This window comes from Toxorhynchites rutilus, chromosome 1 (assembly GCF_029784135.1).
Source record: "Toxorhynchites rutilus septentrionalis strain SRP chromosome 1, ASM2978413v1, whole genome shotgun sequence".
Classification (NCBI taxonomy): domain Eukaryota; kingdom Metazoa; phylum Arthropoda; class Insecta; order Diptera; family Culicidae; genus Toxorhynchites; species Toxorhynchites rutilus.
In genome coordinates, this window is record NC_073744.1 from 12864320 (window position 1) to 12877871 (window position 13552).

Genomic DNA, 13552 nt, shown 5'->3' on the forward strand with positions numbered 1-13552 from the left:
TGTTCATTACTTTAATAGGGCAGGGACACTATCATTCGAGGTCTATATTTGTGAGGCAATTTACTCTATATCAGGTGAGTGGGCCCAAAGGCAATTCTAAATTCTTAAAATTTGAATGAAAGTTATTACTTGCTGTTACTTGAATACATAAAACACGTAACACTGAACCTTACTTAATCTATTTTCAAAATTTTTTTTGAAATCCCTACGAAAATTCATTATTATAAAAAAAAATAACCTCCAGATATTGGTGTTTATTCCACGCCGCGAATGACGTGAGATAGCTCAAGTTACTTGTGTTACTCTATTATGGCCTATTATGGTCTATTATGTGATGAAAAACACACCTCGAATGAACATCGGTGAACTTTTGCAGTATTCCCCGAGGCGAACGACTTGACTGTACTACTGTGTTCCGGATCACCGAGGGAAATTACTAAATGATACATAATCAAATTTATCGGTGTCGGAAAGAATGTTTATTTCAACCAACTATTTTGACAGCAATATGTTATAAATGAAGTTATCTAAAATGTCTATACAATATACTCAATTGATAGATGTTGGAAAACACTCTAAAATTCAACTAATCTAAATTGTAATTCAATATACAACAGCTCTTTGCCCTAACAAAAAACCAGAAATAAGAACAGTAATTCAAAAATAATCATATTCACTTTCTTACTTTCTTTCTACTATACTTTCTATACTTTCTCTTTCTTTTTCCATTTACTGTTGATTGATCCTTGCTTCGACCAATCTCAACGACGGCCTGGGCTGACCCGATGTTCCTTGTGTATCCCTAACGACTCTGACCTGCATTGGATGGACGGTACTCTTCGTCTCTTAACAGATTGGTTATCAAAAGTGCTACACCAAAGTTCTGTCAGACCGTAGCAATTGATGGCAAAAAGTAACGAGTTCTCGGACGGAAAACAAAATCAAAAGAATCAACTGAGGTCGTTTTACAAGATTTTAATCACTTTTGTCAAACACTTCAAAAAACTAAACGCCCGAACGGCCCGATCGAAATCATGTAAACAAAAACAACGAAAATGAATTGACAGATACTTGAATGAACACCGAATCATATTTTCGCTCACCTAGGAATGAACCTCTCCCTCGCCTTCAAGAATAGAGTAGGAGACTACGACATGACTTTGAGCATCTCACGTAATACTAAGATAAGATCAGACAATAGGGGGTCTTTTACGGACCAAATTTCTGTCAGTCGTTCTGATTTCTGATTGGTCGATTTCGATAAATTTTGTAAACAAAGTCGATTTTTCCAGTGTTGCCAATAAAAATAAATTACGTTGGGTTTATATATATATATATATTATATATATATATATATATATATATATATATATATATATATATACATCCATTTCATGTCAAACCGATATAGTGCTCCTCAGATTTCCATGAAAAGTGGTAGTTTCTTCCTTTATTGCAAAATATTAGACCCGTATTTTTTATTTTTTCGTTAGGGTGACCTTTTCTTATTTTAGGGTGGTCCGAAAAATAATTTTTTTCAACTTTTTCCTAAAAGTGCCTTTTTTAAAAATTCGTAACTTTTGAATCACTGAACCGATTTAGATGATCGATATATCAAATTGAAGCCAATTAATCTTTTTTGGAAAAATATTAGGCTTGCCAAGAAATCGAATTTTGTTTTCGTAACTATTGATTGTAGTTGTTTTTTGTTATTTTTATGTTTTTTGTTTTTATGTTTTTATATTTTATGTTTTTTCTTGAAAGCTGAGGATTTATTACATAACATATCTCGATATCAGATAGGCTTTTTTGTGTTTTTGAGTGACTTTTCAAAGTTAACCGGTCGTCCGTAAAATCATTTTTCCACTCTTATCCAAAAATAATTTTTTGCAAAAATTTATTACATTTGAACTACTGAACTGATTGAGATGATCGACATATTAAATTGAAGCCAATAAGCCAATCTTTTTTGAAAAAATATCACACTTACCGGAAAGATAGGATTCTAGTCGCATAGGTCTAGTCTAGTCACATAAGAATATTGAACGAAGACTTAAAACATGTTAAATTTACAAAATAATGACTCTAAAACGAAAAAAACACCTCTCTAGAACCCTCTTTCCAAGTTCAATACTTTTTTCAATATTTTTTCTATTAAAAATCTACCTCATTGGCTTCAATTAGATTTATTGATCATCTGAATCGGTTCAGAGGTTCAAAAGTTATGATTTTTTGAAAAAGTCATTTTTGGGAAAAAGTGGAAAAAATGAGTTTTCGGACAACACTAAAATGGAAATGGACATAAGTTTAGTTTAATAATAATCTATTTGGTTTCTGATACTAATATATTTTATTTCTACCATGCCATGCTCCTGCTATCAAATTTTCGTTTCCTTGTTTTTTTGTTTTCTCCGCTTTTTAAACGAAAAGATATAATTTTTTTTATAATGTCATTCCTTGTTTTTTCACAATGGAATAAAGTGGATGGCAAAACATACATTTCTCCTGCCATTTTCTTCGGCAAATCAGCTTCGTTAGGTTCCAAATGCGATTTCATATTTCGGAATAGAATTTCCATTGCTAAGAAGAAATCAAAAGTCTCATCATTCACTATGCAGATGGGAGAGTTAGAAGCTGTAGCTCGCAAATATGAAAAAAGAGACGGTTGATACAATCTAGGTTGTGTTTTGCTGACTACCAATCTCTTGTTACACTGCTGACATGTTCTTTCCCGCTGAATAATTTTTTTGATGATGAAACCAGCTATATAGAACAACGAATTTTGTTCTGTTCTGTCGAGAAAAGTTTTCGCTTCATCGACGGTGTACTCATAGTCGAATTCAATATTCATATCATCCACATTATCACTAGAATTAGATGAAGCTGAAATTCGATATGATGTCGATGCTGCTTCATTGTCCATCAATTTCTGGGCTGAACATTCTTCACGCCGCTTTGATAGCAAATCTATCAATCCAATAAGATGTTGTTGTGTATCGGCTGTATACGAAGCATTCGGTACTACGGTCATGTATTGCGAAAGAGTCACAATTTTCAAGTTATTGCTGAATTGCAATGGAGTTGGGCGTCGTTGCTTTGCACGAATCAATGAGAAAAGACTCTCCAGACAATCTTGGACGAACCGCGATGTAAATATTTGTGGGTGTCCTTCATGCAAAAGCCGATCTGTCAACCTCACAATTGCATTCGTGCAAACGATTACACTTGTTTGCCATGGTTTCCAATGTCCGTGTCCTACTTGGAGATCATACATTAACCGCACCATGGTCTTCAGATGAGCGATATCCTCGTCATATTTCATAGGATCATTCAAACAAAATACTTTTTCTTCTGCCCTATTATTGATAAGCTCGAACCATCGAGCAAAGTCTTCTATGAAGCATGCGGTAGTAAGAAGCTCCGGTAATTCTCGTATTTCCGCATGAAACTTCAATGCTGCAGCCACCGTCCTGTTGCAATATCTTGTTGCGTTGCATACTTTCATTTTATCTATTGAAGATGTTCTGTTGTCAAAGCACACATCCGAGGCCGTTAGTCTGTGACAAAGCCGCAACGTGTTGTTTATTTCGGAGTTCACGATTGTGGTTAAATGGTCTCGATGAACAATATTGGATGTTAGCTTTTTTTCACGAACATACCAATCCGGAACTTTCAGGTAGACATTGTTCAACCAGCCATGTACTGTATTTTTAAATACGTGTACGGGATCGGGTATGATCTCTAGCATTCTGTTCTCAGCGTTTGGATGAGGTATCGCAGCATTTAATGTCTCATTTTTGCGACGAATATCGATCTCCAAATCCTTCCACATGCGCTGGTTTTCGGACCCGGAATCTGTTGTTATAAAATGGACACGCAAACTGATTCCCTCTGCTCTTGAAACTGCAGACAATACAGCATTCTTCAAAAACTCTTTTTGTATAGAGTTGCCGGTGTACTCGAAAGCAACCACCTGTTTCCAGCGCGCTGCGATTCCAACTAGCATGAATACCAAAGCTTTACAGGCTAAAGTTTGGGACATAGGAAGCGTTGTTGTTCCAACAAACTGCTTCGTATTTTGGCAAAACTCATTTGCCTCGTCTATGCTCATTTCGTCTAGAACCAATCCGCAGTCCTTTTCTTCAACCGACATTGTGGAGACTTTATGTTGTAGCAGCTCGAATATATCTTCAAGAATACCTACAAAATATCATTTCATATATTAACATGCGATGAGACATATGATTATAATTACATACCAGGACTGAAACGAACTCCTTCAATTTGGCGTAGTAGAGTCCTCGTGGATGGGAACGGGAAGCCTTTTTGAATAAGCTTGTCGTATCCACCTTGACATGCAAACCGAATTTGTAAATTTTCCGTAATCGTTTCATTGGACCAACGTTTCACTTTTTTAACCTCTCCTGTTAATAGCTTAATTTGATCTTCTCTGAAAAGCTTCTTCAAGGGTTGTTTTCCACGAATTCTCGAGGTCAGATATCCGCATTTTTTCTTCCATTGTTTTACAATTCTATTAACGGTTACATCAATATAAAATATTAGAAAATAACATATTTTTTGACACACTACCTTTTCAGCTTGGAAATTTGATGTTTCAAACGAAATATTTCTTCCTGTAGTTGTTTATCTCCTTCATATACGTCAACCAAATCATAATTGTTCTCAATACTTTGTATCTCTTCCCATTCCTCATTCGCGGATGCAGCTAAGGTCGGAATTTTCGTAACTCCATTTTCATTGTATTTCCCATCAACAAAATGAGCCTGTATATATACTAGTATTAGGATATGTTTTAGAATTAGTTTTTAATACTTACGCTACATATTCTTGTGCTTGATTTGATTTCAAAGAATGGAACTTCTAATTCACTGTTCACGCAAAATCGAATCCATTCTTTCCGAATATTTTTGTCTTGAGGGAACCGATAAAATTTATACTCAGGATGAGTATCCGTCCTTCGCTCACAATTTAAGGCTTTACACTTCATTTTTATTTTTGAATTACGTTTTGTATGAATAAAATGGCTTCCTAACGTTGTTTTGGTTGTATTCCTGCTCATATAATAAGATAGAATTTTTTGGTTCAGACAATGAGAATCTGCATAACGCTGTAACGGTTGTCAGATTAGATTTATTTGCTAAAAAAAAATCCCAAATTTGTTTTGGAAACGATTATATTATAGATATGGGTATTTAAAAGACTTATTTTATCCTTTTAAAGCATATTTTTGAGATTGTCTATTTGAAAATATGCAATAATCATTGAATTCGCACCAACCAAATGTTACGATTCATTAAAATAGAAATTTGAAAAATCCGATATTTTATAATATTTGGCAGCTCTGGCATCTTCATGTCATGGCTTCGTTTTTGGACGACGAAGAAGAGTAAGAAGCCAGTTGTCTGGTCTTGTCTTAGGTAATACGCGACGTAGAATAGAAGGGGATTAGCTTCACTGCTTGGGGTATTTTGTTGAAGCATCAAGGCAACCTGCGCATATGCAACATCGTTTCGTTGCTATATATCCGCGTTGACGGTATTGAGCTTCGTATTACAAAATGAGGGAGTAGGCATGACAATATGGGTTTGCAGAAGAAATGAACGTAGTTTTAAAATAAAAATTATGAATGAAAATTATTTTTACCAAACCAAATTAGTACTATTTGTAAGTGAAAATCACTTTTGCTTGCAAGCAGTGAAAAAATATCATACACAAATTGTGTCTAAAGATAATTTTGCATTATAATGGAAAGTTTCGGTGAGAATATCTGAAAATTTCATAGAAAATAGTTTAAATTAGGGTCAGAAAAACGTACTTCTAGTAGGTAAATAATGCCAAGAAAAAAAATTCATACAAATTTTAGCAATTTCAAACTGCCTTAGGGTCGACTAGTCTGATAGAGAATAGTTGTCCTCATACAAACTAATATCGTATCCAGATGTCGACACCAATCCGCCGTCAACGCGAATTTAACGTAGCAACTACTGTAGAATAAGCGTGGAAACACACTAGACGGCTCTCCCGCGCGATTCTCGCAATGACAAGTCGCAGCAGGAGCTCGATGAAAAACACATTCAGCGGCTTTCGACGGCTTCACTAGCGGCCATTATCATATTTTTATAGACGGATGCAAGACGAGTCTATGGTACAAGGTACAACTGTTTGGACAGTAAGCGGATTAGAGGGGAGGTATATAAAGACAGAATGGTGGAAAACGGAAGAGGGATGTTTACCTGAGCGAGAGGGAGAAAGAAGTTGATCGCACACGTCTGAAATATTGCATTTCTCGATAATTTGGGTAGTATTCGAGAATCCGCAGCTACATGACCGCAGAGTGATTTTCACGTATTGGCTCACCGATAGTAAATTAACTATTACCTTGCTTCATGTGCACCGCATAAACACTAATACTATCACAAAACCGTTGCGGCGCATCATCTCCATCGAGCCACCGCAGAGAATGAGGAACCTTACAACAGTGACTTTAGAACCGGCCGTACCCGCTCCGCCTTGTGTGTTTTATCTCATTCACATTCCATTATCGAGGCCCCGCGGCGGTCTGTCATTGCAAAATCCGCGCGGGGAAGCCGTCCAGTGTGTTCTTACGCTAATAAAGATTTTTCATTAGTAGTTCAACCGTCAACTCGACTAGGCGTTATTTCCTCTGGAAGAATCTTTCCCTGCACCTGAATCTCGGACAGGTTATGGGCCCAGTCCGGAAGCTCCTGAAGTCGGAAAATTCAAGCGTGAAGAGTTGCTGTTTTTTTCTCGAAATGATGGAGTGGGCGAAGATTGTCAAGTTGACCAATTCAAACTACCAAGCATGGTCGTTTTCCGTGAAGGCGTTATTGCGGAGGGAGCAGCGCTGGAAGCATGTGGATCCAGGTACTCTTCCGACACCGATTACGGCAGCTTGGACGGAAGCCGACGAAAAGACGTTGGCCACGATTCAGCTAATGCTGGACGAAAGCCAATTCGGACTGATTCGTCACAAGACGGCGAAGGACACGTGGGCGGCGCTAAAGGCGCACCACGAGGAGACCACACTGGGACAGCGGGTGACCCTTCTCCGGCAGATCACGAACCAGAATTTCAAGATTGGGGACAACATGGAGACCTACTTGGCAGATATCGAGAAGCAATATGCTCGTCTGGAGAGGTCAGGATTTGAAATGAAAGAGTGCCTCAAAGTTGCGCTAATACTTTGGGGCCTTCCGGAGTCGTTCAACCCTCTCACAATGGCTCTGGAAGCGAGGAACGAGGATGAGCTTACGCTAGAGCTCGTCAAGATGAAACTGTTGGACGAAGCGGATAAACAGCGGAGGCGTTCCGGGTTTGACGAGCAAGCGCTGCGGATGTGCGGATCCGGCGCATCGCAGAAAGGTGCTGTCTGCTTTCATTGCGGTAAGCCGGGGCATCGGAAGCGGAATTGCAAGGCGTTCCTGGCGGAAAGTGCTAAGGCAGGGCAGAAAAAGGAAAAGGCCAAGGCCAAAACAGTGCGCGAAAACGATTTAAAGTCATTCACGTTCATGGTGCGGTCCGATAAGCATGTTTCTGACTCTAATGCGTGGGTGATCGACTAGGGCGCGACTTCGCATTTGGCGAAAAATCGCAGTGACTTTGTGCGTCTCGATGAGAGTATTCGTCCGGACATTTCGACCGCCGACGGAAAAGTTCTTCGTACGGCGGGCGTTGGTGTAAAATCGAGTGCGTGGACGATCGCAATGAAAAAGTGTCCGTTACGTTGACTGGTGTAATTTTTGCTCCGGGACTAGAAGGCAACTTGATTTCAGTGATGAAACTCGCAGAAAAAGGTGTACGTGCGGAATTCGATGCGAATCAGTGTTCGTTGGTGTATGACGGGTTGGTGATTGCAACGGTAGATCGCGCGGGTGGCCTGTACCGACTGAACATGATTGAGAAATCGTTTCTGGTGAGACCCTGACTGGCTGCACGTGTGGCACCGAAGACTTTGACACAGAGATCCGGATGTGATTGGCGAGGTCGTGCGGCGTGATTTGGCGTCGGGGATGAAAATTAAGAGCTGCGGAGTTCGGCAGACGTGCGAGTGTTGCGTCGTAGGGAAGATGGCACGACCGTCATTTCCCCAGGAAGCTGAGAAGAAATCGAGAGCAGTGTTGGATATCGTGCACAGCGACGTGTGTGGTCCCATGACGACATCACCGGGTGGGTGCAGATACTACATGACGATGATAGATGACCATAGCCGCTATACGGTCGTCTATTTCCTCAAGAAGAAGTCCGAAGTCGCGACAGGATCCGTGAGTATATCAGGTTCACCGAAACGCAGTTCGGGCGGAAACCAAAGCTCATCCGTTCAGACCGGGGCGGCGAGTATACCAGCAACGTCCTGCGCAAGTTCTACGTTGAGAAGGGAATCAAGGCTGAATTCACCGCTGGGTACGCGCCGCAGCAGAACGGCGTAGCTGAAAGAAGGAACAGAACGTTAAACGAGATGGAACTGTGCATGCTGTTGGATGCTGGCTTGCTTCGCCACTATTGGGCGGAACACCGCGGCGTACATCCAGAACCGGCTACCGTCATCAGCGATTGGATCGACGCCGTACGACATTTGGTTCGGCAGCAAACCAGATTTGCAGCACTTCAAGATTTTCGGCTGCAGTGCATACGTGTGGCAACCGGTGCAAAAGAGGAAGAAGTTCGAAAGGAAATCAATCAAGATGACCTTCGTCGGAGTCGCGTCGGAGAGCAAGGCCTTTCGTTTGCTGAATACGTCAACTGGTCACATAGTCATCAGTCGTGATGTGCGTTTCTTGGAGCTCGACGAGGAGAACAAGAGCGTGAAAGATGGAATCATCCGTGAAGCACCAGGTGAGTCAACCGTTGCAGATGTGGACGTGTCGGTGGCATTGTTCGATGCCAAGCGAAGCGAAGGGTCCGAAGAAGAATTTTTCGGGTTCGATGAGGATAGCGACGACGATCCCAAGGATGATCAGGACGAGGCGGTGCCGGTACAGGAGGAGCAAACCGCAGTAGTTCCGGTAGCACGTGATGGTGTGAGACGGTCGCAGAGAGCAAACATTGGAGTTCCACCGGAGCGGTTCGCCACATGCACTATTGGTCTGGCCGTGAACACGAGGGCAGAGCCAAAAACGTACAGCGAAGCGATTGCGAGTCCGGACAGTGAAAAGTGGAAAGCGGCCATGGACGAGGAAATGGCCTCCCACCGGGACAACGGAACGTGGATCCTCGCCAAGCTACCCCAACGGCGCAACGTGGTCGGCTGTAAGTGGGTATTCAAGTGCAAGGCGAACGAGTCCGGGGAGATCGCGCGATACAAGGCCAAGTTGGTCGTACAGGGATTCTCCCAAAAGTACAGAACTGATTACGATCAGGTTTTCGCACCGGTGGTGAAGCAGATCACGTTCCGTACTGTGCTGACAGTAGCGAGCAAGCGGCGATTGTTGGTTAAACACATCGATGTAAAGACAGCGTACCTGTATGGCGCCCTGCAGGAGGAGATTTTTATGAAGCAGCCCCGGGGTACTCTAACGGTGATCCAGATACGGTGTGCTCTTTAAAGCGAAGTCTCTACGGTCTGAAGCAAGCGGTGCGAGTGTGAAACCAGCGAATCGATGCGGTACTGAAGGAAATGGGGTTCTACCCATCAGCAGCTGGTCCGTGTCTCTACCTGTGGAATTCGGACGGTGTATTTACGTTTATCCTGATTTACGTGGACGATATCGTGGTTGTGTGCAAGCCGATACCTCTTGAACCAGAAATCATACGTGGCGAAGATTCTGGTGCGGTTCAACATGGGGAACTGCAAAACCTCCCGGGTTCCGATGGTGACAGGATTCGTGCAACAAAAGGTGGAGGACAGTGACTCGTTGGCAGGTGGACAACAGTACCAGAGTCTAATTGGTGCTTTGTTGTACATTTCTGTCAATACGCGCCCGGACATAGGGATCTCCACATCTATTCTCAGGCGGCGGGTCACCAAACCAACCACGGCGGATTGGAACGAGGCCAAGCGGGTGCTTCGTTACCTCAAAGGTACGGCGGACCACGAGCTGCATCTAGGCGGCGGTAGCAACCTTCAACTGGAGTGCTTCGTAGACGCGGACTGGGCTGGTGAAGTCGACAACAGGAAGTCGAACACTGGCTACATCTTCAAGTTCGGTGGCGGACTAGTTGACTGGGGAAGCAGGAAGCAAACGTGTGTGTCCTTATCCAGCACTGAAGCGGAGTACATCGCGCTAGCCGAATGTTTGCAAGAGCTGCAGTGGCTGCGTCGATTGGTTAAAAACTTGGGCGAGCGTCTGGAGTTACCCATCGTAGTCAACGAAGACAACCAGAGCTGTATCGCACTGGCGGCGGCGGACAGGACCTCGCGAAAATCGAAACACATCGACACCAAGTACTGTTTCATTAAAGATCTGGCAGCAAATGGCATCGTTTCCATTCGGTACTGTCCAACCGTGCAGATGTAAGCGGATCTTCTCACCAAGCCATTGGGTGCAATGAAGTTGCGGCAGTTACGGGAAGCCATTGGGATTCTACCATACTACCATATTTTACCTGATTTATGATGACCTGGCAGGGAGTTTGCATGCAGCTCTTACACACAGATTAACGGGTAGGGCAACCAGATAAATGAAGGCAATTTCTCTTTTTCAAAATTTGCACGAGCTCTGCACATCATATGGCGTATGGTAAGGTGTGGTTTTAGTCACTTATTTATTACACATTTCTATACTTACTAACTAGTATCAGATGTTCGAAGATAAATTATTTATCGAGTAGTAAAATCAGTGCTAAAAAGAAGAGTTGTCAATGATTGAGTTTAGATAAAACAAAAAAGAAAACAATTGGAATCTATTGTCCTCGAAAATAGCTTCGCTTCGGTTTATTAGATGGACGAAAGGGTAGGGACGTTTGGTCAAGTCACAGTCTCAAATGGAAAATTACTAATCGACTCAACACTGCGTGGGTGAAGCTATCCTAAAATGGAGAATATTGAAAAAGTCAATTGTAAATACCTGGTAGAATTCTAGTACGAAACTTACGGTTTCGTGGATGCACACTGATTGAACAGAACCTCCGAACGGCTGTTGATGAGAAAGACCAGCACAAAAGAGATCACCATCACGACGAAGCCAATCGAGAGGGTGAACGATTCGTGCGACATGGATGGTCGCAAAAAAATGCGGGCCGACATTTCTCGCCACGTCGACTCGGTCCAGGTGGAGTACCGGGTCGAGGCGAAATCATAATCGTCATCCAGGAACGCGGGCGACAAAGCTTGGGTAAAGTTCTGGGTGGTCAAATGGCACTCGCCCAGGCCGTAATAGCCGGCGTACCAATTGTACGGCAGGTGTAATGCTTGGCAATCGGTTTTTGTACTTGTGTTCACTTTCTGGCCGACAAGTAGCCCTAGGATGCGATGAGTCCATCCGGATGCCTCCGAAGGCAGAGTAGAGTGAACACTTATATACCGCGTCGGTGGAGCCGGGAAAGGTTTAGGTGAATCCGGTTTTGCAGCGGCGTGAAACAACGGACAATCTGCAGAGTGCAGGAAGCAGTAGAGAAATTCATCGATGAGGACACTGTTAGTGCCAAACTTTGGGTCGTAACGTGTTCCAGTAACCAACTCATATATGACCATGCCCAAGAGTGAAGATACGTTACGGAGGCGGATCTGAACTGAGTCTTCCGCGAAAAATTCGTTCTTTTGCGCAATGTTTTCCAACTGGGTGAAATCTTGCTCTCCGGAATGATTTCCGTATACGAACTTGAGATTCTCGTTATCATCATATATCGAATGGTAGAAATGATTGGCGGGAGCAGATGTAACAATTACCGAGGGAAACGATGCATTGAATCGTAGAAACGATTGCGATGATACTGGAGGCAAATTCCTAGTCTTTATCGGTGCTTCAGCTTTGATGTTCAGCCGATTCGAAAGATTGACTCGTTCGATAATTTTGGATATCTGTGGCACCGCGGCTATATCTGAGGCATGATAAATTCGAAGATTATTTAAATCATCAATCGTTCCAATATCGATCATTAAATCGATATTTTCCAGCGCTACAGGATTTGTCATTCCTCCTTTAGTGGGAAACGCTCCCTCCTGTAGATCATAAACGAAACGCTGCGATCCAATGTAATCGTACGATTCCCCATTGAAGAACATAAAAAGCACGTTCGGATCGGAGGATCTGATTCGCTCCGGTAGGACCTTTGCCAAGAAATGAGATATTGACACTAGAATCGTAAACGGTACCAATGAATCCATCGCTCCGAGTCCGATACCATCGAACATCGTGGTTGTGTCCATTCTAGTCGAAACAAGAATAATCCTCTCCGACAGATCCACTCTCCGATTCTCAGGCTGCACGTGAACCCTGGGGAATAGAGTTGCGAAAACGTTTTTCCCCTGTAATGGGTCGCAGAATTTCATCGGACTCAGCGAATTGAAAAGTGTAGACCGTCCCAAGCACACTTTGGAATTAACCGCGGCCGACATAAAGGCGTTTATCTGGATGCTACAGAGACTTCTCGTGTGTTGATTCTTCAAATCATAGTTATTGAACTTCTCGAAGCAATCGAACAGTTTCCCGATCTCTTCCGGTTCTGCTACGTAATACACGGGAAAAGGAAAGTCCTCCAGAAGCAAACCTGTGCCCCAGGGATTCCAGCTTTTATCTGGCTGGTCCACACTGCAGCCCTCCTCATCATCGCCAGCGATTAATCCGCTGAACTGATTGGGGCATCTCGATTCCTGACTGCACTGATCCAATTCGGTGGCATTGTTGATCAGTATTATTGCGGACACATGTTCGCCCCCACTGTCTCGCAACCTCATGATGTTGTCCCTCGTGAAGAGATGCGGAGGAATGACCGGAGCATACGGTGGAGCAGGATGGTGCTCTATGATAAAATCGATATCCTCTGCCGCGGTGATGAAGTGCAAAACGCCCACGGAACCACCCAGCTTCGAGCTGCAACCGGTAACGTGCGTTCCGTTCATGCGTCGAAAACAATGCGCTCCACTGATCGGCGTATACATATCATCTTTTATTCTTTGGGAGTGAACAGCTAAAAAGTGAAAATTGTTATGAGAATGCATCTGGAAATGAGATTCACTGACTCACCATTGTCTAGACTTATCAGTACTACAAAGAGTAAAACACTCAACACACCCTGTGTCTCCATTACGCGACTGTGGGGTTAAAAATGCTACAACAACTAATCAGCTAGCATTCCCTAGAACTATAACTATAGTACTTTTGCGTAGTGAAAAATTAAGGAAAAATAACTATATTCGGCTAGAGAACAGCGTATTGTTTACTACCAGCTCTCCATTTTTACCTCTACGAAAGCTAGCTAAAAGTTTGACAGTTGCGATGCGTTCAGCCGCGTGTACACTGTGTGTATTTTGCAGGGGTTAGACATCAATTGAATATAGGCTACCCAAAATCAAAATCAATATGGCGTCATTTGTTTATCAACATATCATTTACGAGGATTGAAATCGAAAAAT

At 42.7% G+C, this 13552-nt stretch overlaps 2 protein-coding genes across 2 annotated transcripts; one reads left to right on the top strand and one right to left on the bottom strand.

The window, feature by feature from the left end:
• The first annotated feature begins 9818 nt into the window (after positions 1 to 9818).
• On the top strand, positions 9819 to 10496 carry LOC129765138 (uncharacterized). Its single transcript, XM_055765025.1, has one exon. The coding sequence runs from the start codon at positions 9819 to 9821 to the stop codon at positions 10494 to 10496; it is 678 nt and encodes a 225-aa protein (XP_055621000.1).
• A 213-nt stretch (positions 10497 to 10709) lies between these two features.
• Positions 10710 to 13408, bottom strand: LOC129762214 (nicastrin). The gene is made up of 3 exons (XM_055760268.1): positions 13164 to 13408; positions 11073 to 13107; positions 10710 to 11007 (listed from the first exon to the last, which is right to left on the bottom strand). The coding sequence occupies exons 1-3, from the start codon at positions 13222 to 13224 to the stop codon at positions 10983 to 10985; spliced, it is 2121 nt and encodes a 706-aa protein (XP_055616243.1). The 5' UTR covers positions 13225 to 13408; the 3' UTR covers positions 10710 to 10982.
• Between the last annotated feature and the right edge of the window lie 144 nt (positions 13409 to 13552).

What these genes read in the sequence shown, in the direction of transcription:
- LOC129765138 (XM_055765025.1), top strand. Translation starts at nt 9,819, where the DNA reads ATGGGGAACTGCAAAACCTCCCGGGTTCCGATGGTGACAGGATTCGTG.
- LOC129762214 (XM_055760268.1), bottom strand. Translation starts at nt 13,224, where the DNA reads ATGGAGACACAGGGTGTGTTGAGTGTTTTACTCTTTGTAGTACTGATA. An exon ending in ACTGATAAGTCTAGACAATG is followed by an intron (nt 13,108 to 13,163) that starts GTGAGTCAGTGA and finishes TTCACTTTTTAG; the next exon opens with CTGTTCACTCCCAAAGAATA. An exon ending in CAGTGTGCATCCACGAAACC is followed by an intron (nt 11,008 to 11,072) that starts GTAAGTTTCGTA and finishes TCTCCATTTTAG; the next exon opens with GATAGCTTCACCCACGCAGT.